This window comes from Carassius auratus, chromosome 26 (assembly GCF_003368295.1).
Source record: "Carassius auratus strain Wakin chromosome 26, ASM336829v1, whole genome shotgun sequence".
Lineage (NCBI taxonomy): Eukaryota > Metazoa > Chordata > Actinopteri > Cypriniformes > Cyprinidae > Carassius > Carassius auratus.
Genome location: NC_039268.1, coordinates 22246920 through 22272660, shown reverse-complemented (window position 1 = coordinate 22272660; position 25741 = coordinate 22246920). Strand labels below are relative to the sequence as shown.

Here is a 25741-nt window from a genome sequence, read left to right as displayed (position 1 = left end):
GTGTTTCTTACTCTCATATTCTCAGCTGCGCTCGCTGCGGGGCACGTCACAAATGATTCACTTTATCAGTTCAAACCTCACCATGTTTGACAGTCGCTCCTTCTACGATGTGGTGCGAGATGCCGGCAGGGGGTCTTCACTTGCTCAGTTTCTGCACCCAGTGACATTAGATACTGGTAGATACATGCACGCTTTATAAGGTGGAGTTAAGATGCAACTGAAGATTATTATTATTTAATTATTGGTGTATTAATTTTATACCATATCCTAACTACACTCTTAACTCTTTCTCCGCCAGCAAATTTGAAAAAGGTTGGCAGCCCCCACCAGCATTTTTGATCATTTTCGCTAAAATCTCATGGCCTCCAGAATATTTTGTTGTTTCAGTGTCTGAACAATACATCAAAATAAAAGAACAGAGCCTTTGAGAAAATCTAATTTTTAGCTAATACTACATCTGGATCATATTCAGTATGATGATCAAAGCAAAGATGCAGTAGATCACTTCCATCAGCAGCCCCAAAATTTGCACAGTCCTTTTCCACTTCCTGGATCGACATTTCACTGGATAATAGGGAGTTTTCATTTATATGTTGATGATCACATTATTTTCCATATGCATATGCTTACATATGAAATCGCTAGATTCTGCATCGTCCTCGCCTGTGTTCTCGATCGGCACATTCTGGACTCATTCAGGAGATGTGTAACAGCTTCCCTGAGTGTATACCAGTGAAAACGCAGAAACCCGGAAAATTCGGCAGGGAAAGAGTAAAAAATGTAGGGTTGCTTTAGAAGAACCATTCTGGGTTGCCAAAACAACCTTTCAGTGAACAGTTCAGAGAACCAGTTTTTCCTATTGCGAAAGCCATTTTAATAATCTGAGGAACAATTCTAGGTTTCCAAGAGAACCAAAAGGTTCTATATACTGTAGTGAAAAAGATGTACTTGAGATTTTTTAAATGTTCTTCACATCAAGACAAATGTGTTCTTTTAAGAACTGTTCTTTAGAGAAAAAAAAATGGTTTCTTGTATGGAATAACACACACACAATATATATATATATATATTAATATATATATATATATTAATTCATTTTGATTTTCTTTCTATTTTTGATTCATTTTAACTTTTTTCTTTCTTAATATTTATGTATTATGTTTTTTGATGTGTTTTTTTTTGTGGAGATTATTAATTTATGAAATTTTTATTTACCTTGTTTTCCTTAATCATGTGGGTTTTTTTATCTGGATTGTGTCAGATTTTGTTTAAAAATAAATAATTAATACAATTGTTTTTACGACGTTTCATTCATTCCTATGGCAGGTCAAATTGACCCGTGACATCCACATAAAATCCTCGAATACACTCAGTTTTTGTATATGTGATCCATGTTCAAGTGTGACAAATTAAATGAAAAATAATAATAATAGAAATTTATTAAGAACCTTTATTTTTTTGCATATTGGCACAGCAGAATTTCGCAACACATGAATGTTGAAACTTCTGTATTAAAAGAGCCAATTAAACAGCCAATTAAAAAATATTTGGAGGAACAACGGACGAAAAGAAGAAACATCACACCTGTTAAATGTTAGTTGATGTTTCTCTTTTTTTTGTGTGTGTGTGTGTTTCTGTGGTGATGTTTTTGTCATGTTCATTTTGGCTGCTTAAATACTCCAAATCAATCAGCTGAGTGTAGAACCAGTTCTTTCTGCACTATTTTTAAATTGCCTGTCTATGTATGGATCAGAACAACGTGTTTTACCGTTGCATCACATCTTGCCAAATTTATAAGCATCTCGAGCCTCAAATATTGATTGCATTTTTAAGACAGCACGTCAAGAGGAAATAGTTAAAAATGTATCTCAGATGCCAGAGTTCTGTCTGCATTTTTATTTTTAAACTGAAGAACATGTGGACCAATTCTAACCAATTGGACTACCAAATTAAAATTGAAAAGTTTATGACCTTCAGGTATTCATTCTTGATCAATCATTGCGCTATTATGCATGAACATTTCTAGCTGTGATTTTTACTATGGTATATTTATATGGTACATATAAATATAAACATAAACATATGGTTTTATATATTCATAATAAATATACACATAACACACACATATATTATGTAAACAGAAACTTATTTTGGATATGATTAATCACGATTAATCATTTGACCGCACTAATATATATGTGTATAAAGGTGTGTGTGTGTGTGTGTGTGTATGTATGTATATATATATATATATATATATATATATATATACATATATATATATATAATTATTACTTTATTATAATTATATATATGTGAATTTTAATATAATAATGTATTAATAATAATGTTTGTTACTTTTAATAATATTATTATAATTATATTACGTTTAAAATAATACTTTTATTCTGCTGGTATTATTATTAATAAATTCTATTAAAAAAAAATCATAAATCATAAAAAAAAAAAAAAAATAATCACCAAGTAAAATGGTTTTAACTGTTGCCTATTTACAATTGCCAGCTCGTTTCTTGGGTTGTGAATATCTGCTGTTTGCTTGCATGTGTCTCATTCAATCAAGACAAGCTGTTTTTTAGAAAGTTTATGTAATGCTAATGGCGTTTCATCTAATTGGTTTTTGCAGATGAAAACTGTGTGGCACTCTGTCTGTTCATACTAATTCAAACATCTCAGTTTCATGCGTACCTAATAGCTTGGCTTGGTTTTCTGATAGCTATGAAACGCCTGGAAGACACCGAATGACCTTGACTTGGGACTTGAGCTTTGTTTTATGTCACAGTCTCTCACAGATCATGTGTGACCCGCACAGGGACTACAAGAAGAAATTCAAGCCATCTGTTATCAAACTGAGCGACGCTCTGCCTTTTTATTGCCTGTTTTATGACAAAACTGGGGCGTCGAGTTGCGAGCAGTTTTGATTAAACATCCAAATTGTCAGAGATTTGCGAATCCACCAGGTAGCTTTTACAGCGTCGATTTCGACTCGACTGGCATCCAGTCTGCAGCACAGCTAAATCACATGGCCCAAAGCGACCCAGACGGCACTGGACGCATTGAATTTGCTGCCATTTTAAGTAACAATATCCCCTGAATGTCACTTCCTCAGGGCCTGCGGGAGGAGGGGCGAAGAGACGGAGAAAAGCAAAAGAGCGATAAGAAAGACCTGACTCCCAAACGCCTCACCTTCAAAATGTATCTGCCTCTTTTTCCCGACGCACATATGCACATGTCTGCCCTTTCTCGATATGACGTGCTCACACGCACTCCCATGAACTCAGTCTGCCCGTGTTCCTGTCATACGTGTGACGGTTCAACAGCATGCAGGCATGACATGCCAGACCACCGCAGCCCTATAGCACATTAGAAAATCAATCCCTCATGTGTCGGCGTGCGTCCAAAGGGCCCATACAGTGCGCACCGCTGCCGGCGTGCTGAGTGGAGGCTTTTAAATGTCATTGGTTGAGCTGGGAAACATGCACAGAGATGCACAAGCCCATCAGCGCTTTCACTGAATGGAGAGTATCTCTTTACTGCTTCGTTTAAATGACTAATTACCCATCAGTTCAGGGCACAGCGAGAAACCATGTGTGTTTTTGTAAAAGGGAAAACAACAGATTTTTAGAAATGCAAATATTTATTTTGAACAAGTTGAGAGACGTGGTTCCTTAAGCAGATTGCTCGGAGACGGTTAAGCGAAGATGTGTGTCTTCTAACTATAGCGTCTTCTGTCGTGTTTCGATTTTCCAGGTGACGTCTCAGGTAATGTCAGTTCAGCTATGCTCTGTTTACCTGACTTCTGAAACCTGCAGTTCAGCACAGACATTAAAATGCTTTTAACGCTGAGAAAAAACGGCAGACGCTCCTTTCATAAAATGACAAGCAAACAACATCGCCTAGCAACAGAAACTGCTCCGAACCGCCGTCGTGTTTGGAGCCAGAGATTCAAGCGAGACATTTATAGCTAGAGGCCAGTTTGTCTGAGATGATAGGTTACTGTTCTTTATGATTTTGTAAAAGGTTTGGGTCATGTTATGAGAAACATTTCAGAAAATAAAAACTTGACTTTACTGCTCTTTCTTAGACAACTGAGCAAAAAATGTACTTTTAAAGGAGGAGCATTTTATTATTTCCAATACACACAGACACACACACAAAAAAATACATTCTTAAATTTTTTGTAACTAACACATTTTTTATTTTTATTTTATGTAATATAAATAATACAATTTAATGAAAAAATAAATATTTATAAATATATATATGAACATATATATATTAATTTGCTATTATTATTGTGTGTGTGTGTATATATATGTACAGTGTATATATAGCTTTTTATTGCATCCAATTTTCTAACATCCTTCATTATTAGTGATATTTACAAAAAAAGTATTTATTTGATTGTTTATAGTTATTTTGGGGGGAATTATTCATTTTTGTTTTTGTAATTTATTTTTTTAAGTCTTATAGCTTCCAACTGTTTTTGTTCCAATTGGGTTTTTTCAATGTCCTTTAAGCATAAATGCATTAATGTAATGCTCAATTGGCAAATACCAAATAAGTGTTGGTAAATATTAGTGCTCAAAAGATCAATCGTGATTAATCACATCCAAAATAAATGTTTTTGTTTACATAATATATGTATGTGTACTGTGTTTATTTATTATGTATATATAAGTACACACACATTCAATATATATTTAGAAATTATTTACATGTATATACATGTATATATTTATATTTTATATTATATATAATTATTTGTATTATATAAACAACATATTTTTCTTAAATATAAACATGCATGGGCTTGTATTTATATATACATAATAAATATACACAGTACACATATTATGTAAATAAAAAATATATTTTGGATGCGATTAATCATGATCAATCAATTGACAGAACTAGTAAATATATGCTCCACCCAATATGGGCTCTAGCCATATTTTAATAAACTCATCAAACACAAAAGAGCATTTCAATTTTTTTTTTTTAAAGCAGTTTACAGTTTTAAAATAGTGTTCACTGGAAGAGGTTTTGTGTTGTTTAATTTCAAAATAAAGACAATGTTATTGTTCTTTATACTGTATGGCCCCTTGAAGTATCTTAGTAACTCATAAGTTGCCATTAAATCGTATCGTGTTGATGCTGCTGTTCTGTGTGCAATTCTTTAGACTGAAATATAAAAACTCATCCAAAATGGGAGAATCCAAGTCTGATGGCTCTTTCTCTTTCACACACTCTCTCTCTCCCCTTCTGTTTGAAGAGCCAGTTTTGCTCCACATAAAGCGCTCTAACAAGCAATCCAGGCCAGGTCTGTTTCTTCAGCTCCAGAGAGCTCCAGTCTAGCCTGTGTAATCAATCACAGTGTAACCATCTATTCCTGAAGACCTGCTGAAGCAAATGATATGCAGTAGCAGTCTCAGTACCCAGTTAACAGTCCAGAGAGGGGTTAGTCTGAAGAAAAAGAAAAAAAAAACACATTACTTTACATGCAGCGCTAATGAGGTAGATTAGCATTTAATTACTTGGGTTGTTTAATAGGTACAAACAAAATGCAATATTTAAAGTGATATTAAAAGAAGAAATGGATCTGGTGTCAAATAACAACCGCATTTTAAATGCATCTCAGTGACAGGACTGAGGCCATATAAATAAACCTACAGGATGTAAAATATTATGACTGATGACTAAATCATGAAACCAGCGCAATAAATGTGTAAACACGGATGTAATTCTAACATAATTTTTAATGCAAATTATTAATGAATGATTTCTGTATAAATGGCATTCTTTTATTACTCATGTAATAATGCTATACAAAAAAATAATAATAATATTGCATTGCATTCATAATAGTGGCAATTTCAAAATAAAATTGTTTAAGGGATGATTCATTTGAGAGTATTTTCTACGAAAGCTTAACATAAAGGTTTTGTGAATAAAGTACAAACAATTGTCATAAGAATTGTTTATGAATGCTTGAAGTTATATATGAAAAAAAACAGCAAATCAAGCGTAATTTTACAAATAATAATTATCATTATAATGATTAAAAAATATCTGAATGGTTTTAGATCACAAAATGTTTTTTATATATATATATATATATATATATATATATATATATATATATATATATATATACAGTTTATATATGAAAGAATGGATTGTCACACGATTGGGTTAAAAAATACTTCATATAAAGTTTTTTAAGAATAATTTATTCAATTCTTGAAGTCTTATATTTTTATGAAGTCTTGACATTAAGGTTTTACAACAAAATTGTACCATTTTTTTTTGTCAGTGGAACAGCAAAAATAATCTATAAAAGAATGGCATATAAAAAAAATAAAAACACCTAAATCTTTTTCCACAGACATGTCTGGAGTTGGAACGCTATCTGCAGACAGAACCCAAACGACTGTCTGACCTTTTTGATGAGGAACTAGACGGTCTCCTTACCCCCTCCTTCATGAAGGAAGATGCGGATGAAGACCTGTTAGACCCCCTCCTTCCCAGCCTCAACGACCCCCCCAGTCCTCCACCTCCTCCTCCTCCTCCTCTTCCTCGCCTCACCCCACGCAAAGAAACTCTCTCCTCCACTTCCTCTACTGTGACCTCTCCAGACATCGCCTTAGGGGTCAACGCAGCCCAGCTGAACGCCGTCACCTCCCTAACACCTCCCTCATCCCCAGAACTGGGCCGTCACTTAGTCAAACCCACCCACACACTCAGTGCCTCGCCCGACGGGACCCTCACGCTCAAGCTAGTGGCCCGAAAGGTGGGCTTGAGTTCTGCCAAGCTGGTGACGGCCCACCCGGTCCCACTTTCTCCCCAGCACGGCAGCAGCGGAGCACAGAGCGACGGAGAACAGGGCGGCACCTGCACCGTGGGAGCTGGCGAGATGGCAGAGAACAAGAAGAGGGTCCATCGCTGCCAGTTCAACGGGTGTCGAAAGGTCTACACCAAGAGTTCACATTTGAAGGCACATCAGAGGACACATACAGGTAAGCGAATATATTTTTGAAATTCACTAATTATTTGCAATTTGATTATTGTGCTGATGTTTTCCCATTTTTCAGTGAATGGTCCTGCATTGCAAAGTTCCCCAGTAGGTGGCAAGTGGACCGCCTTTGAATGAATGAATCAGTGAATCATTCACTTAACTGACTCATTCAAAAACAATCAACAATTAACTGTATCTATGAGTAAGTCATTGAATCATTTGAATTAATGAGTCAGCGAGTCATTTACTTAACTGACTCATTCAAAAACAATCAGTAATTAACTATTTTTATGAGTGAGTCATTGAACCTTTGAATTAATGAGTCAGTGAATCATTCACTTAACTGACTCATTCAAAAACAATCATCAATTAACTGTATTTATGAGTGAGTCATTGAATAATTTGTGCAACTGATTTGTTCTAAAACACTGATTTATTCAGGAACAATTAAAAAAATGAATTGATTTGTTCAGAAGTACTGATTCATTCAGGAATGAAACAAGTGACTTTCTTTATGAGTGATTCATTGAATCATTTGTATAAATGATTTGTTCTAAAACACTGATTTATTCAGGAACGATGCAAATTACTGCATTTGAATGAGGCATTAAATCATTCATTCAACCGATTTGTTCTGAAAAACTAAATCATACAGAAATTAAAAAAAATGACTTTATTTGAGTGAGTCATTGAATGATCCATTCAACAATATTGTATATATATATGTGTGTGCGTGCATGCGTGCATGTATGTGTGCGTGTGTGTGTGTGTTAATCTAATAAAGTGTTTAGTTTAGTTGCAGCTATAAAAATTTTACTTGCTCTTACAGTAATAACGTGACATATTTAGAAATACTCAGTCAATTCCACCACATTTATCATTAATTTTCTTATTTTGCACAATCAATCTAATTGTACACAACAAGCTACAAGCTGATGTAATTAATGGTACTTCGTCGTCGCCATGGCAGCGTGCCTGTCCGGCCCCTCGGCGGCAAACATCTTCTCAAGGTTGCGACAGTACTTCCTCAGCAGATTCGAACGGTGCAGGAAATGGCCATAATTCTCTGTCTCTTCGATCTCAATCCAAAAGCACTCAGACTGCTGTCCCAAAGCTGTCCACGGAGTGAATAACTGCCTCATGATGGATAGACCAGCTGAAATGAGACGTACTCGTCTGTATATTTCCCTATGTCTGCTGCACGCCTGTTAACACACCAGAGTAGATCCCCATTTCTTGAAATCAGAACATGCCACATGTTAATGGCTCCCTTCTGATGTATTAGAAAGTATTTAGGCCGTATATATTATGACACGAAGATTGACGGTCCAGAATGCAGAATACCAGGACGCCTTGTCAAGGTCTAAAAAGGACAAGAAAGCGCCATAAAAGTATTTGAAATGACTTGTGCACTTTCCAAGCTTTCAGAAGTCTTATAGTAACTTTAAGTAACAATTCTCTGAAAATCTTACTGTCCACTAGTTCTTAAATCTAATTTGTGCATAGTCAAGCTTGACGTGTCACGCCATGTTTAATGTGAATTAGACACAAAAGTAACATACGTTAAATATATTGGAACACAAATAATATTTGAGAATGACATATGTGTATGCATTTATGAAATATAAAAATCCATTATAATATAATATAATATAATATAATATAATATAATATAATATAATATAATATAATATATTTTTTCCTATAGTTTTTGATCAATGAGTTGAGTTGCATTGAACTCTGATACAAACAATATATTATAGAATGTTTCAATAATTTTCCTAGAAAATTTATTATATAACTCTATTATTCATTAGCTCCACTACAATTAATTTTCTAGATAGCATTAAACTCTGATACCAATGATGATTACACTCAAAGTATTATATTATATTATATTATATTATATTATATTATATACTTTTTGCAGAAAAAAAAGGTTTAAACTGTGCTGTTGTGCTTGCTTGACACAATAATGCAACCTTTTACTCCTTTTTACTTAGTAAAACTGCATAATTCATTAGCTGTAGTCCATTTCCGTATTGCATTTGTCCAAAAAACAAAGCAGCAATGAGCTGCATTCAAATTTAATGCAAAGCGATTCGTCAACTCATTTACAATTAGCAAAATCCTATTTTGGAGGCGTTATTACTTTGGCAAATTCTGTGATTGAGATTTGTACAGAAACAGAGGCAGCCTGAATGGAAGTGACATTTCCCTCTGGATTGTTTTATGAATGGCGTTCGGGAACTATATAGGAGCAGGTTTTTAGGGAAATGCAGAGGGGTGAAGAGGAGAACGTGGCAGCACTCGTTTCCACTTTGTCCGTTGTTCTGCATTCTGTTATAACAAAGTCTGATTCGTAAAAAACATGGAAGAGCAGTGAAGGGCAGAAAATGGCTTTCTGCTTGGTGCCGCCGTGAGCCGCACAGATCATAATGAGTCTTTCTGTCTGCAGTTTAACTGAGAAAATGTAATTAAGCGAGACTCCGGCACCTGTAAGGGTGCAGAGAGAGAGAAAAAGTGTGTGTGAGAGAGGAAAGGTTGTGTGATGGGGGTGGGGAGTTGCCAGGCAACTGGTGTGTCTCTGAATGGGACTCTATAATTGGGAACGATTCTCGGGTCTCGCCACTGGTTTCAGCTTACACTGTTAACCTCGTCCATGCACTTTCATTCCCACTGCACATACGCACATATATCCACTTGTACATACATGTATCATGTAACATCCCGGTTGCCAGGCAACTGCATCCTCCCCTGCCAGTATGAGCAGTAATTGGCTGGTGGCACACAGGGACAGACGATGCCAGATCGAGCCGGCTCCACTGCTGCCTCCTACGTTACGCTCCTGCCTGGTTGCTAGGCGACAAAGTCGAGCATCCGAGCCTCCCTGACTTATAATTGGCTGGTGCTGCGGTTGTAGGGAGCGCAGGTCTAAACCTGTCCTGCTTAATGTGGCTAGCTATTGAATGTGTGAGAAAGGGAACGCAATTTAGCACTCTAATTCTGATCTAAATATAACTTGTTATTGTTTTTACGGCTCAGAGTGAAAGTGTGGCTGTCATGGAAGGATCTTCATGCTAAACAAAAAGTCGACACAAAATTAATTTACAATGAATTTTTCTTTCTTAGTGGTATCTGTTTCAAATTTCAAATCGATTTTTATTGTATTTTTTTATGTAGGATTATGTACATTTTGTAATGTAGTTTTTTTATGAATAAATTTACTTTTAAAATAAATAAATAAATAGATAAATAAATAAGCTTCAGAAATAGCCAAATAAATACACTTTTAAAAATAAATAAATAAAGCTTTTAATTAAAAATAAGTAAATAAATAAATAAATATTTAAAATAAACAAATAACTAAATAGAAATAAATAAATAACTATATAAATAAACCTAATAAATAACTTTTAAAATAAATAAATACATAAATCATTTAGTTTTTTTTTATAAACAACCTAATAAATAAATAAAAAGAGCAATTTTAAAATAAACTAAAATACAATTAAAAAAATATATAATAACCGAATAATCTAATAACCTAATGAATAAATGAAAGGCCAACTAAACAACTAAATACACTTTTAAAATAAATCAGTAAATCAAAAACCAAACAAATAAATAAAATAACATTTAAATCAAACAACAAAATAGGCTTTTAAAATAAATAAATAAGCTTACATATATATATATATATATATATATATATATATATATATATATATATATATATATATATATATATATATATATATATATATATGTAAATCTTGAATGAATGAATGATTGAATGAATCAATGATAATTTTCAGTCAATCAATCACACGGGTAAAACAAATGTGTTGTAATGCTAGTACTTCCCACCTGAAACTACTTGGTTATTTGTTAACAGTATATTAGGTTAGGAAAAATGAATGTAGTTTGATTTTTTTGTTGTTGTTTGTTTGTTTTTTGTTTTGTTTTTTGATAAAAAAAATATCTTTTTTTTTGTCTTTTTTAATTCTGATTTCATATAGACTAACATGTATTAAGATCAATTTTGATTTCTTATTTGAGTTCATGTTGATTTAATGACTGCTAGTTAAATTTGGGAGCCGTGTGTGCATGAAAATCTGACTTATTTTATCGTCAAGCAATTTATATGAAGCTACAGTCTCGTTTCTGAAGATTTGTAGATGTGGCAAACAGTGGAGACAGGGCCAGCTGCTTGACAGTAAATATGAGGTTCCTCCCCATTACCCATCATTACTACTCCAATTATAGCCTCTCCCAGAGATCCAAATAAACTCTGTCTGCCCCCCATTTCATACATTCCGTTCAGCAGCGCTAATGAACGAGCAATGAGACCCCATATGAACCGCAGCCCTCCTACAAGGCAGCTCCCATCCACAACGAAAACATACAACATCAAAAATGTGCACGCAGCCTCTCACATCTGTTAAACGCAGTGAAGATCTCATTGGAAGCTCATTGAGTGCGAGTTCATTGGGTCCGACAGCTGTGCGCTCTAATGACGATCATGTATTTCATAAACTCCAATTGTGTCAACACTCTTCCGATAGGCTAATCAACTTAAAACAAATGAATTAGACGGCTGGCTGGACCGAATCGCTGATTTCAAGCCCTCACGAGTAAGAAGGTGCGTTTTTAATCAGGTGTGTGTGCGTCTGTTTGTGTGTGTGTATCAGGGGAGAAGCCGTACAAGTGCTCATGGGAAGGCTGTGAATGGCGGTTCGCGAGAAGCGACGAGTTGACAAGGCACTACCGCAAACATACCGGCGCCAAGCCTTTCAAGTGCAATCACTGCGACAGGTGAGTCAAAACACCAGACGATCACCTGTGTGATGCCTACAAATGACAACTGATATGTCACATTTTTTAAAAATCTTATTACAACTCATTACACCTCAAATTATAATATTGCACTTAATAAAATGAAGTGTGTCATGACATCAAACAGTGAGAATGCTAAACTATTTATTTATTTATTTATTTATTCATTCATTAAACCTTTTTCATTGTTTTATAATGATCTAGATGCAATATGAATGAGACATGTACATGTAATATAAATAATTTCTAAGATTTTGGCAGCAAGACAATTTAATGGTGACCAGCACCTAAGGTAGACAGTTTACCTGTACATATATTAATGCAAAAAACAAAAAAACTATTTTGTAATTATAAATATTATAAAATAAAAAAATAAAATATATTTATTTATTTATTTATTTAGAATTATTTACAAAAAAATATATATATTTTATGATACTACAGTATATTTGTAATTTCAAAAATAAAAACATATCAGCCTCATTTAGTTCTTACTAAGCCTCGTTTAGTTCTAGCACCTTGAAGGGATGTTGGGAATAATTGGTCAGCAATTTGTGTGACCTGATTTATATCTTAAACATAATTTTTAATGGCAAAATCTAACACAGGTGTCTTGGGTCTAAAAATGTGATGAATAGTCGGAGATCTTTTCATTTTCAAATCTGTATGGTCCACCTGTCACCTGTGCCAGTAGATGTAGCTTAATGATTTAAAACATCTGCTATTCAGACAATGGTTTCTCTGTATTCACCAGGTCTTGTAGATACGCTTTCAGAGTGAATGTGGTGAGTGACAATGTCTGATCTCATTGGCACCCAAAGTAATAGACTGGGACGGGACCGGGACCCGGCTGACCATTTCAAATATAGCCCTGCACCTGTATGGGTCCCTGGGTCCTCAAGTCTCGGGTCTTCTGTGAAGACCTTTACTACATATACACACACTACTCTGCAAAACTGTAGGGCCACTAGTATTTTGACCAACAAAATAATGGCATTAAGTCAGTTATTTGTATTATTTGCCATAGTGTGTCAGTAGGAAATATCAGTTTACATTTACAAACCTTCCTTTTGCTATTAATTGTAAAAATGCAGTGAGATTTTTGTATGCACAAACAGTCTGATAACAGCCAGTGCTCCACTGAGAGAGATCTCTCATTGGCTTCACCTGAAGATCTTTACTGATGTCATTTCCAGTCAAAGTCATTTCACAGACAGGTCCAGTCCAGATATCTAGCTTACTAGGAATCAACCATTTCTCAAGCCTCTGATAATCCATCATCAGTCATGTGAACAAGCAATAATTTGCCTCAGATTTTGAGGTTTTGCTAGTTATTTTACAAATTTGGGCCTAAAATCACATATTATTTACCTGAAGACATCTAAACAAGTTGCATTTTCAGATATTGTTAACTTAGTTCCAGCAATAACAGTTCTGTCTTAGACATTACTAAACTGAAATATTCAGAACAAAAGCTTTAATCAATGCAAATGCATGCTGGTACGCTCTAAATCTTCCAACATACTTTACATGGAAGTACTTTTATTTCATAAAACATAAACATCATAAAATATAAAACAAGTATGCATTTCCATTTGAGTACAAAGCCAAGCACGCAGATCTGTGCTTTCTTTCAGAACATTTTCAATTTGGGTGCAGTGCCTGCGAGACAGTTGCCTCCTGGTATTGACCAAGAGCTTCCACCTCTGAAGTGAATCTTAACTCGTCTTCGCTTTGATGTATAAATAGGTCCTTCATGCTTGTTAGACTTGCGTATCTCACTTTGAGCTCAGCTCCGCCCTCTCTTGTCATCCTGGCTGCTTGTACACCTTGGGGAATCCATTCTGCCGTTGTCGAGGGAGCCCTGGATTACCATTACAATGATGGAGTTGACGGGAACAGTGGAGAGCAGCATGCGGAGGGGCTCCCTGTCTCGTCTGAACAGTAAATACAGTAGACTAAGATGCTAGACCTGTAGCCGTGGCCCTCAGGCCCCTTCTTAATCCAGCCCGACTGTGTCCGGACCCCCTGTCAGGACAGCGGGATGGGGGTGTGGAAGAGGGTGGAGGTACACCAGCTGGTTTGATGCCTCCTGGCAGTGGCTTGATCTGCCATCTGTCCAATCCTGCCAAAAACACACCCCTTGATTTCCCAATTCAGGTTCCTACCCTTGCCGTTTAAGGGCAGGTGAGCATAAAAGCATATGTCTTAGGGACGGGTCAAGATGCTCCAAAAATCAATAGGTTTATCTAGACCAGGGGTAGTTCAGTAGTTAGGTAAGTTCGGTTCCGGGTTTGAAGCTGAACTCAAGGACCGGCTCTCTAGGACCGAACTTGCCTACACCTGATCTAGACTCTCATTTTTCAGAGAATGCTAAAAAAATATAATTAGTATTATTATTGTTGTTGTAGTAGTTATGTTTGGGTACTTGGTAGTGTTAAGAGATCTAGAATATGATCATGCAGAATATGGCATTCATATGTGCTTTATAAACAGCCAATAAGCTAGTAATATACCTGCTAATAAGCAACTAGTCAATAGTGTGTTCTTAACCAAAATTTAACCAAAGTTTAAGAGACGTAATTTAAAAAGCTCTTATAATCAGTCTTTTAAAACTAAGAAAGTCTTTACTGTTCCAACTCATCCATTTCATGTGTTGTCAGATTATATTGAGACACAATCAGCGCCAATATAATCAAATCCGTTGAATGTTTCCAACCAAGTTGAATATTGATAGATGATGCAGATTTCAGATCACACAGGTTTGCTAATCAGTCATTTTTTTTCTTCCCCCTCAGGTGTTTCTCTCGATCTGATCACTTGGCACTGCACATGAAGAGGCACATCTGACGAGGAGGAGGTGGCAAAATGGCGAGGTGGAGGAAGAGACGGAAGGTAGAGGGAGAGAAGGAGAGGGATTATGGAAAGAAGCCGGATACCACTCAGGCCGTTCGCTCATCCCACCAGAGAGTGGCGTCCTGTAGAGGAACCGATCAGCACGGGCTGAACTCAGACCAGGTCTTGAGGTTTGGTCGGCCATGTCTGACCACGAGGATGAAAATTCGGAGGTCTACAGATCTGAGAAGGTGGTATGACATCTTATGTCACTTAAAGACAACGTACTTCAGTAGGTTTTTGCCTAATTCTCAAAACATCAATGACTTGATTTAGATACTATTATTGCGTTCCGACTTCTCTGAGAACCATTTAAAGCTTTCATCAATTTTACATCGAGTACGCAGACTGTCGCAAACAGACCAGCTACCAATGAATCTGGTTTGAGTTACTGCACGTGGGGTGCAGGAAATGTCCCAAAATCATCTTCTCAAGAACCTTTGGAGAACATTGTAGCAATAGGATGCCAATACAAAGAGATGGATTTTTTCTTTGTTTCCCATTTTAAGCAAAGATTATCATTCTGCTTTGATTCCACCAATCCACAGCCAAGATGTAAAGTGGAGCATCCATCCCAAAAAATCTGGATTTCAAAGGTAAAGTGGAATCACCCATCGCTCAAATGTGAATCTGGGGGCAGTGGATGAAACACTCTAACACTACCTTTTCGTAGACAGACAAATCTCTCTCTTTCACATCTCTCATTGACAACCAACAGCTGCGCAGCGACACTTTGAGACTTTTTATAAAGGAAAAAGAAAATTTAAAATAAAAAAAGAGATCTTTTTGAATAATGACTATGTTATATAATTCAGAAGACATCTTTTTTGCTTTTCTCCTGTGGATGTGTACAAAATAGAAAAAGGACCAAAAATGGACAAAAAAAAAAAAAAAAACTGCCATATGCACAAGCGTAGAGTAGTGGATTCTACACTGGCACAGACGCATCTGAGGTGGACTTCATTTCTATAGAAACGCAAACTTTTAGTGGCGAAAAGAAGAAAAACAATGTTGTTGTTGCACACGTTTTGAGCATTACTCAACATTATTTATGACCCATGAAACGTTATCCCATAAACTTGGGTTCCTTCGGGATTTCTAAGACTAGCATGAAATGAGAAAAGCACCATGGTTTATCTGCCGACTTCACTACAGAATAATGACTTCCATCATTCAAGGCAGAGATTCGCAATCACAACGTTTAGATTTTGTAAATGCATCACAGTATGTCCTGAAAAACTGTCCAGACAGACATTTCCCATCAGTTATTTTAGTTTGCACGGATGGAAGCATTCGCTGGTCCAGCAGGTGACATCTACATGTTTAGACTTGTGATGTTTTTGTTTTTTTTTCTTATACATTGCATATCTGCCTTGTGTTCCCGGTAAAAACAGCTGTACAGTGTGTAAATTGTATAGTAAAAGTGAGGTTTAAATTACAACGTACAATCAAGTGTGGGATGGAAAGTGTTCCTGAATGTAAGGTTGTTTGATTGTGGACGGCCCTGCACTTATGCAATCATTCAGACCACGGAAAGGCCTGATCTGCTCAAGATAGATCCCACTGTGGCTCATGCATGAAGATCTACACAAATGCATGTTGATGAAGGAATAATTCACATCAGATGAGAAATCGCTTATTGTTTACTCACCCTAATGTCATTCTAAACCAGTATGACTTTCTTTCCTTTATGGAATGCATTAGACGGTTAGAAGAATGTCAATAGCATTCTTCTTCCTACAGTGAAAACAGGAGGATGTCAAACTCCAAAAAATTGACATGGAAGCACCAAATCTCTCATTCTCACTCCCATATTTTCGAAATGGCAAAAAACTATTATAAGCCATGGAACAAACATAGGCTTTTGGGCTTCAAATTTATCTTCATGCATAAATGTTGCTTGAACAAAACTATAACATTTCCAGATTTAATTTTAAATATAAGTTGTATTGTAAAAATTCAGTTCAAGTCATACAGCTTTGGACCAACATGAGGGTCAGTAGTGTGTGAACTATCCCTTTTCCAACAACCTAATATAGTTGTTTTGTGCGCATTGTGGTGTAAACCACATTTGTATGATTGAAATCAGAGGCCCAGATCTGAAGATGTATAAAATGAGCACAAAAAAAGAAAGATTTATTTTTAACCATTGCATACTGTATATAAACATCAAGATGCTGATTCAAAGACTTCTAAACCCATGAGATCAATGCATAAACAAATTCAAAATGTAAATTTTGGATAGCATAAACATGATTTTTTTCTTTTTCTTTTTTTTTTTTGCATATCATGACAATTATTAACCATATCTATAGATACAAAACATAATATCACCCCAAAAATAGGTGATGGACAAGGATAGTCATGTCTTGTTCAAGCCGTCTGTCAGTTTCTTTTGCTTCTCACTCACTTGTCTAACACGGACCAACAGGAGGCCTGTCTGACAGAATGGCAGTATTGGTAATGAGAAAGGAATTGGGCTCTCCCGGCAGCGGCCAGCACTGGTCGCACCCTCAATGGGGCGGAACGGAGTAGGACCACACTGGGGGTCACATGCCACACTTATGCTGACCAGGAGATCTTATCCCAACCGCCCGACACAGTCAATTTCACTGTGTAGCTGGGTGTCAGCTTACCTCCCTCCCTGGCAACATTAGCTCCAGAAAAAAATAAAAATGACACAAGGTCACATCTAATGTCCTCAAGAGACCATTGTATGAGCCACTTTTCCAGCTAAAATTTAGTGCATGAAATGTGCTTTTCATAGAGGATTTAAGACTGCAACCTGAAATTCTACAATTTATCTTTTCAGTTTGTAGTTCAGAAAACATGATCGTGGGATATGCAGACTAGGAAGCATAGCATCATTTTGTCCCGCATTTTTGGGCAACACAATCCATGTAACATCTCAAAAACTATTAGAAGATCAATCCTGTTGATCATGTATGCAAGATAATAAATTCAGTTTGACAAGAAGTTAGATCTGAAATGGATGCAAACAAAGGCATCAGGTATTTATTTTGGGTCAGTGGCGAGAAGGATGAACTGCATATGAGAAATATCATCATAGAACCTGTCAAAAACATGCTTCATATTTCACCTCAAAAACCGAAATAAATAATATTTAAGACTTTTTTATTTTTGGCATTGTGACATTAATACACAATTCTCATTTAAAGCTGCAGTCTGTAACATTTTATTATTATTATGATTGTTTTATAAAAAAGATATCCAAAATAAATTTTTGGGCAAGTGCATGAGCAGCCAGTGTTCAAAACTCTCCTCAACTTAGTTTATAATAATGAGTGGTATTGGTAGGTTTTCACGGGAAATACAAGCATGCTGCCATTCGTCTTAGCATCATTAAGTCACATCTGTCAAAAAGTTAGTAGACAATTTTGCATGTGAGGATGATGCATGTGGTGCATCAATAATAGCCTTTTCTCTCAGCAGCATTTTGATGGCAGATTGTAATCCAGAAAGGTCCAAATGACGATCATCTGTGACAACTGGAGATTCACCTGTAATGCTAATACACAATAAATACAAGTAGTCATGTGATGCTGAAGTTAACATTAACATTTTGAGTACAAATTATAACAATTATAATAATTTGCATGGTTTTATGTGGTATTAGCTAAGCGATTGTCAGATTATCACCATTGGGAGTGTGATGTATTGTAATGCTTTTTTTCTTCAGTTGGTCAGAACAAAAATGGAAGACATGTTACTGACTTGTTCAGACATTTTTCGGTGCAATTTTCTTATTTGGGTCATACTTCCAAGATGTAAAACTAGGTGATTCCAAAGTACAGTGGATATCCACACCAATGCAGTGACTAACAGGCACACTTGCTCCTCAAAACATTAGATTAAGAGAAGCCGTGCCGATGCACAACCAACATAAAGATGATAATTCTGCAAATTACTGCATTTGCAGGTTTTAAACAGAGATGGCGACAAAGAGGCAAAACTTATGGACTGCAGCTTTACATTTCAAATTTAAATGTAATATTGTCACAGTGCAAAATAATTATTATATAGGCTTCAAACTATTTTAGGTGAAATATGACCTACTGTAGGCATTTCTCGTTAGATTTTGTGAGGATTCACAATGTACCTGGATGCTCATGGGACAGAAACAGTGTTTATTAACATTACAAGACTTGTGTTCAAATTCTCATTGATCTATTGATCTAAATCCATATGAATCAAGATATATGATGTTCACTTGTAGTTTTCCTTGTGGACTTTTGACCATTTATTCACTTTAAGTGCACATTTTTCTCTAAAATCCTTCTTTAACATCCTCCAGCCGGACCAATTAGGTATCTTACCTTGGCAAAAACTAGCTAATGAGTTTGCCTTAATGGTCCTGAGAAACCCCACGGAGCAGCTCATTGTCTGCTTTTTAGGGCTTGTTTTATGTGCACTGTCTTTAGTTTCTCTCAAGTGTGTATAAACCCTGTATGTTAGCCATTTAAACAGCTTTAAATGGCACAGACAACTGACCTTTTTGATGGGATAATGCAATTATTTGTAATTACCGATGCACACTTGCAGGTTCGTTTTTACATTCAACAATGCAAAAGTTCAATCCTAACGATCTGGCATGAGCTGAGACACTACTAAACATGCAGGGAACACTAAATTAGGAGTTTGAATGCATTGCACATCTCGTGATACTATGATTAGTCTGTATTAGAGGTCTGTTGTTTTTGGATTGACGCATTAGTCTGTACGTTCAAGTTAGCCGCTGGTCTCCATTCAGTCCCACTAGACATCTGAAGCATTGTTTTCTTTGTACCCTTCTATTGCTCAAAACGCTGTGCTAGAAGCTTTCAAATGGATGGTATGAAGCTGATAAACAGAGTGATTTCCAATGTCCGTTGCACTCGTAGCGTAGTTTTCCACACTTCCCGCTGTAAATGAAATCTGTTTCGATCCCTCTGCTTTCCGCTGGCTTTTCATGCTTTCCAATTTGCTCCAATATTAATGCCGTTTTTTATTTTGATGTTTTTTGTTTTATTTGCTGTAAAAAGTGTTTGCATATATTATTTGTATTATATGATGTTAGTATGACAATGTTCTTTATTAAGGAAAAAGGAAAAGAGTTTATTTTTGTTACTGGTTTGTTTCATAATTCTTTTTTAAATTGGTATTGTAATATATCTATGCAAGAACTGTTAAGTGAAGCATTTTTATTTAAGAATGTCATTATGTGTAATAAATGGTAGAATCTTACTGATACTGTAGTCTCCTTGTTATTTTGTACCTATTTTAAATGCCCTGAAGTCAGAATGTCTTGGAATAATTCTACTGTGCGTCCATTTCAATAAGGAATGTATACTGCTAATGGAATTTCTATCATCTGGAACCAAAAATACGAAATGATTCTAATGGGATCAAAAACAAAGTAATTTCCAAATGAAAATTTTTTCCCAATGCCAATTCCTTAAAAAATGTTTGGTTTTATTCTTGTGGTTGGATTCTCTTTTATATGAATTAAGGTAAGCAAACTCCACATCCACAATTCAAATATATAGGCTATATAAATATTACAAAATTGAAATAATGTGCAAAATACATTTTTCAGACTGCCGCACATTTCTGAGTGAAAACTGTTTCTAAAAAAACAGTTTTCATTGTAAATATTAGTGTACAACTTTTGATGTAAATCAACAATCCACATTATTACGGGGGGAAAAAATGTGTAAGTAAAGGAAAAATAAAAATGTTATGGAATATATTGATTTTGTTATCTATATATATATATATATATATATATATATGTGTGTGTGTGTGTGTGTGTGTGTGTGTGTGCATCTCATTATTCCATTTCAAATAAGAAAACTTGCAGGTTACTTGCTCAGTCTCTTACACTTAATAAACTAATGGCTTCCTTGTAGCTATTTGATTCTTAATTACAACCCGAAGATGCTCATGAATATATGTATGCATCTTTCTCTCCACCTCTCCATCTATGCTTCTTTATCTCTCTTTCTCTCTCTTTCTCCATCTTTCTCTGCCACTGTAGTGCAGTCTCTCTCCATCCCTCCCTCGCTGTATTTTCCCTCGCTCGCTGTGTTGCAAATTTGGAGCGTTGATACCAAGTTGATGATTTCTCTTCCATTTATTAAGCCTTTGCCCGTGACAAACAGATAAAAGGGTAATTCAATAACTAATGGATAATTAGGGTGCAATTATGTACAAGAAAATGGCCTTGCACAGTGTATTAATTCTGCAAATGTATTCTGTATGGGTTATTCCCAAAAGATTCCTCATCTATAACTAATGTACATAATTGAAACGGGCACCCTCATCTTACGATTCATTCTCTTGTATCTGTCTGACTTATTGCCTATCATTTTACAATTACACTGACATGATGGTTCGTGTCTAGAGTGCTTTGGAGACTGGGAATCCATTTGCAATAGAGAAAAATCTCTGAATATGACGTTCCTTTCACTTAAATGGTGAACCACGCAAGACCTGTCCAGATCATGCGCAGGTCATATTTCACTCCAAAATCCAGACAAAGAGAATAAAAAATCTGATTTTGCTTTCTGAAAATGAAGACCGTTATAGCATTAGTTTCATTAAGCACATTTTAAACCCCAGTTCTCATTACCACAGTGCGAAACAATCTCATGCACATTACCATAATAAATAAACCAGAAAGAACAGATTTAAACTGTATAATATCTACGTACATTGTTATTGTATAATTTATACATTTTTAAATATATAATTGTAATATATTTTAAAAAATTATATATATTTTATCTATTTTTACAAACACACTATGAGAATTTGACAGTTTAATTATCATGACAATAACATCACAGTGAAACCAATCTTAATGGTCTTTAATAACAGGATTTGTTTTTTTATGCAAACAATGTATTATTCTTTTTAAGTATATTGATATATGACAGGTTCCTGTTCTGTCATTCTGTTGGTGTATAAAATACATGTTTGTGTATATACAAGAAATATCTATTCTTGCTTTCAAATAGCAGCAGGTTGGAGGCAAAAGATTTACTCAGCATTGCCTTGGCTTAGTCAGCTCTTAGCCTCACAACCAGCATCAGTGCGTGTATATGAATGGAAGCGTGCATTTTCTGCTTTTGGCTTGGATTCTGCTTATTTGCTTTAAACAAAGACAGTCCCGGGAGAAATACTTCCTAGAAGCCGGGGGGGAGAGGGGGTTGGAGGATGTGTAAGGAGAGTAAATGACAGAGGAGAGCAGCTCTGGGGGCTTTACTGCCTGGAAACAGGGGGCTGGAGGGATGCGCTGATCAAAGACACTGACTGGAGAGATAATACCAGACAACCCAGTTGTGGAGCTTGCTTTAATTGTACTCTGAAGACGTTTGCTTTGAGTCGTCTGGGCTCTTTGTAACTCATTTCTGTGTCTCGTAATGCGTCTCTTATGATATGATAAGAAGATGCACAACTGACTGAAGATGGCAGTTCTGATGAGAAATGCAGTCCGTTGCTGTAGAAATACACAGGCTTTTAGAAGTAATAGGTAAATGTCACATACATTCACCATAAAGAAAAAGATATATTTTGGCATTTTGTCAATATTTTGTAATTTTATTTCATATTATTATTACATTTTATATATCTGTGTTTGTGTGAGTGGACAGTTCTACAATATCTAAATGAAACTTTAATATTTTTGGATGCATGTCTGAATGATAGTTTTAGAATTAGATATCAGATTAAATTATGTTAACTAACTATATTAAATATGAATATAAATGTATTTTTTGTGAAATTTATATTTTATATCACGATTGTTGACATTTTGTCATGAAGAAAACATTTATGTGATGGAATAATGAGAATTGCCACTGAACGTATAATAATAATAGTACAAAAAAAAAAAATCAATAATAAATAATGAGAATCGCAAGAAAAAACTAGAGTCAAAATCTATAAATTAAACTTTGTGATGCATTAAAATGATGAGAATTGACTGGGTAAATCTGGTTAATTGTCATGAAAATAATCATGTAATTAAAAAAAAAAAAATCTTTATTTCCTCTATGCCATTTGTCCCTAGTGTTGTCTTCAGATTCACCCAACTAGTAAACAACTTGCACTGTGAATGTGCATCCTTAGCTATAGTCTAAACTAATCCATAAGAGTGCAAAGGACATGCACCTCTTTCTGTGAGTCTAAATTGTAGGCTATATTTGCAATGTGGAAATTTTAATACCAAGGTTGTTGTTGTTGTTGTTGTTTTTCTTACTGAATACTCACCATAGGTGAATACTGGCCTGGCCGAGAGGAGGTAGAGTTACACAACCACTGCTTTGATCACACATACATAAAAACATACCCCACACTGACTGAATAGACTAAACACACTGCCCTTCAACCCCAAGGCCTTCTGATCCCGCTGTATGATTCAGTGTGGTCCTGCACATACATATAAAGCACAGATACCTCCCACTGTCTTCATAAACTGTCATTACCCCTTGATCCTGCTTTAAAATTCATCACAATCAAATGTCAGCACAGAGACACACACAAAGAAATCCACACATTGCCCTATATCTGCACTGACCTGTTCTCTAATTTCACATCTCATCATATCACACATACAGTATACAGTGATGGCGTAATGCTTTTCTGGCACAGAAGAAATCCGACCTCACGACGGAACAAGCGTCACTGATTCTGAATCCACTACGTGTTCATGAGACCCGACTGTGACTAAAAAGATTGCGACAATAATTGTAAATGAACTTAATTGAAATCAAATTTGTCAGAAACTTGTGACGCGGCGGTAGTTCCTTCATCTTCCAAGTGCATGCCAGTGTTTCCTTCACAAAAACAACTAAGTTTGGCCACAAACTAGAAGATTTTAAGAAGCACGATTTTAAGATTTATCAGTGTTTTTAGTATACACTGTTATATGAGCAGCAATAAAACAAAAAGATTTGGATCTCGCGATAAAGCTCCCTGTTCACTTCGAATCAGAAATAACCAACAAATGACTCAATTCGTTTTTTTTTATTGATAATGCATACTGGTGTTTCTTACCATATTATTTTAGTGGTATTCTTAAATAAGTCCAATAGTTTTTTGTTGTTTGTGTGTGTGTGTGTGTGTGTGTTTCCAAACAGGCCCAATCATGGAACGTGTTTATGCCACAAATACAATCAGCATTATTAACTATTTAATCATCTATACACAAAATTTGAAAAAGTTTAGTAACTAAAATGTCGAATATTAAATAGTAATAACAGCACACAGCAGTGACTGTTGTTAAAAGGTGAACAAGTTATGTACACAATTACTAAATGCTTCAGTTTAGCAACAAATTGTCCCTTAATATTTTTTATATTTTTAATATTGTTTTTTTTTCTTTCAGTCTGGGGCTGTGCAGTTTCTTTTCAGAGTCTGATGCAAACCTCGATATGAATTGAGGTCGCAAAACTGTCATAACTCCTCGTCACAGGGGTGTTTTTAAAATAGTGCAGGTTTTATGTTGTGAAGTCTCTAAAACGTTCTTTTTCAGTTGGGTTCTTTTCTAAAACATAGTGCTAACCTTAAAATGATTTGAGGTAGGTAAATCTGTCATACAGTCGCTCATCTCTTGCATCATTTCATATTTGGAGAGCTGTGATGTGGGATGAAAGCGCGGCATCAATCAAACAGAAGAGTGAAGTCACTCTCTCTCTCATGTTAAATCCCGACATGTTTGACCTTGTGTTTGCCGCACGCTGACAGCATATAATCAGTGGAGCGTTTGTGTCGTATGAGTACAGTCCATGTTTAATTTATACCAACAGCCTGAATAACATTGGCAACTTTGTGCCATTACTCTCAGTTCTCACTCCCTCACCTTTTTTTTTTGTCAGATTGCTGTTTTCTAATGGGGTCTGACAGTCTGTATCAAGTCTGTTTAAACCTTAATTCATCCAGGCACCAAGACAAAGGGGTGAATTCTTCTCCAGCCTAATTGAATTAGTCCTTTAACTGAGAATCTCAGCGTGATTGGAATGAAATGTAGGCCTATTCTTCAAACGGATCGCGTTTTTCAAGTGTCAACTACTTGTTCGACCAAACTTATGTTTATAGAGTGTGGCTATTTGGTTTCCCATTCATTCTTTAAAGCAATAAAGTGGCGATTATTCCCGATGATGAAGCATCAAACCCTGAGAAACTTCACTGCCTTCTTAAACACCTGGAAACTCTTGGAGATTTAGCTGCTGCAGCTTGGTAATACCAAATCAAGCCCCTTTGGACGGCGTCAGTCTAGCGTTAAGGGTGCATTTTCAAAGTGGGAGAAGAATCTGGAAGCTTCAGAGCTCTTAATGCGGCGGGACAGGCCTTACAAAGCCTACTGGTGGAGAAACAGCAGAATCATTGAGAGCTGTCAGGTATCTGGCAGGCAGCTGGCAGCGGTTACGGGACATTATTGTCACATTTGGCAGTGTTTACAAGCCTGCCAAGTTAGAAATAGAGTTCAGCGTCTCCGCTTATCTTGCTCCTCACTACAGCTTTATTATAAACAAGCCTGGCGTGGTTGAGAGGGTTTACTACGGTAGTCTGCTTTAGACTCCAATTCACCACCCTCGACAAATTCATTTGATTCACTCACAAGAGCGTAATTCAATTGTTTTATTTTATTACATAACACTTTGACTATAACTAAAGTGTTAGATCGGTGTGCTAAACCATAGATTTTGTGTTGTAACCGTAATATAACTGTGGTATATTTGAAATTATACCACAGTAGCCACATATAAAACCATAAATAGCTTCAGGTTACCATGGTTAGTTAAATTTAACAATGGCTTCTATTGTATTCGTTATAAAAACAACACTGTTTGTTACTGCTTAGTAATTTAGAAATAAACTGTAAGTTACAAAAAGTACGAGGCATCAGATAAAATACATTCTTTGATATGTACTATGAATATTTACAATTTTTATGTGCCATGTGGT

At 35.7% G+C, this 25741-nt stretch overlaps 1 protein-coding gene across 1 annotated transcript in view; it reads left to right on the top strand.

The window, feature by feature from the left end:
- The window catches only part of klf7a (Kruppel like factor 7a), a 40713-nt gene extending 20695 nt beyond the window's left edge, over nucleotides 1-20018 (top strand). Inside the window, exons 2-4 of the mRNA XM_026204809.1 lie at nucleotides 6407-7037; nucleotides 11731-11854; nucleotides 14674-20018. Of these exons, the coding sequence (XP_026060594.1) occupies nucleotides 6407-7037; nucleotides 11731-11854; nucleotides 14674-14725 (807 nt within the window). The 3' untranslated portion in view covers nucleotides 14726-20018. The remainder of the gene's footprint in view (nucleotides 1-6406; nucleotides 7038-11730; nucleotides 11855-14673) is intronic.
- Nucleotides 20019-25741: the final 5723 nt, after the last annotated feature.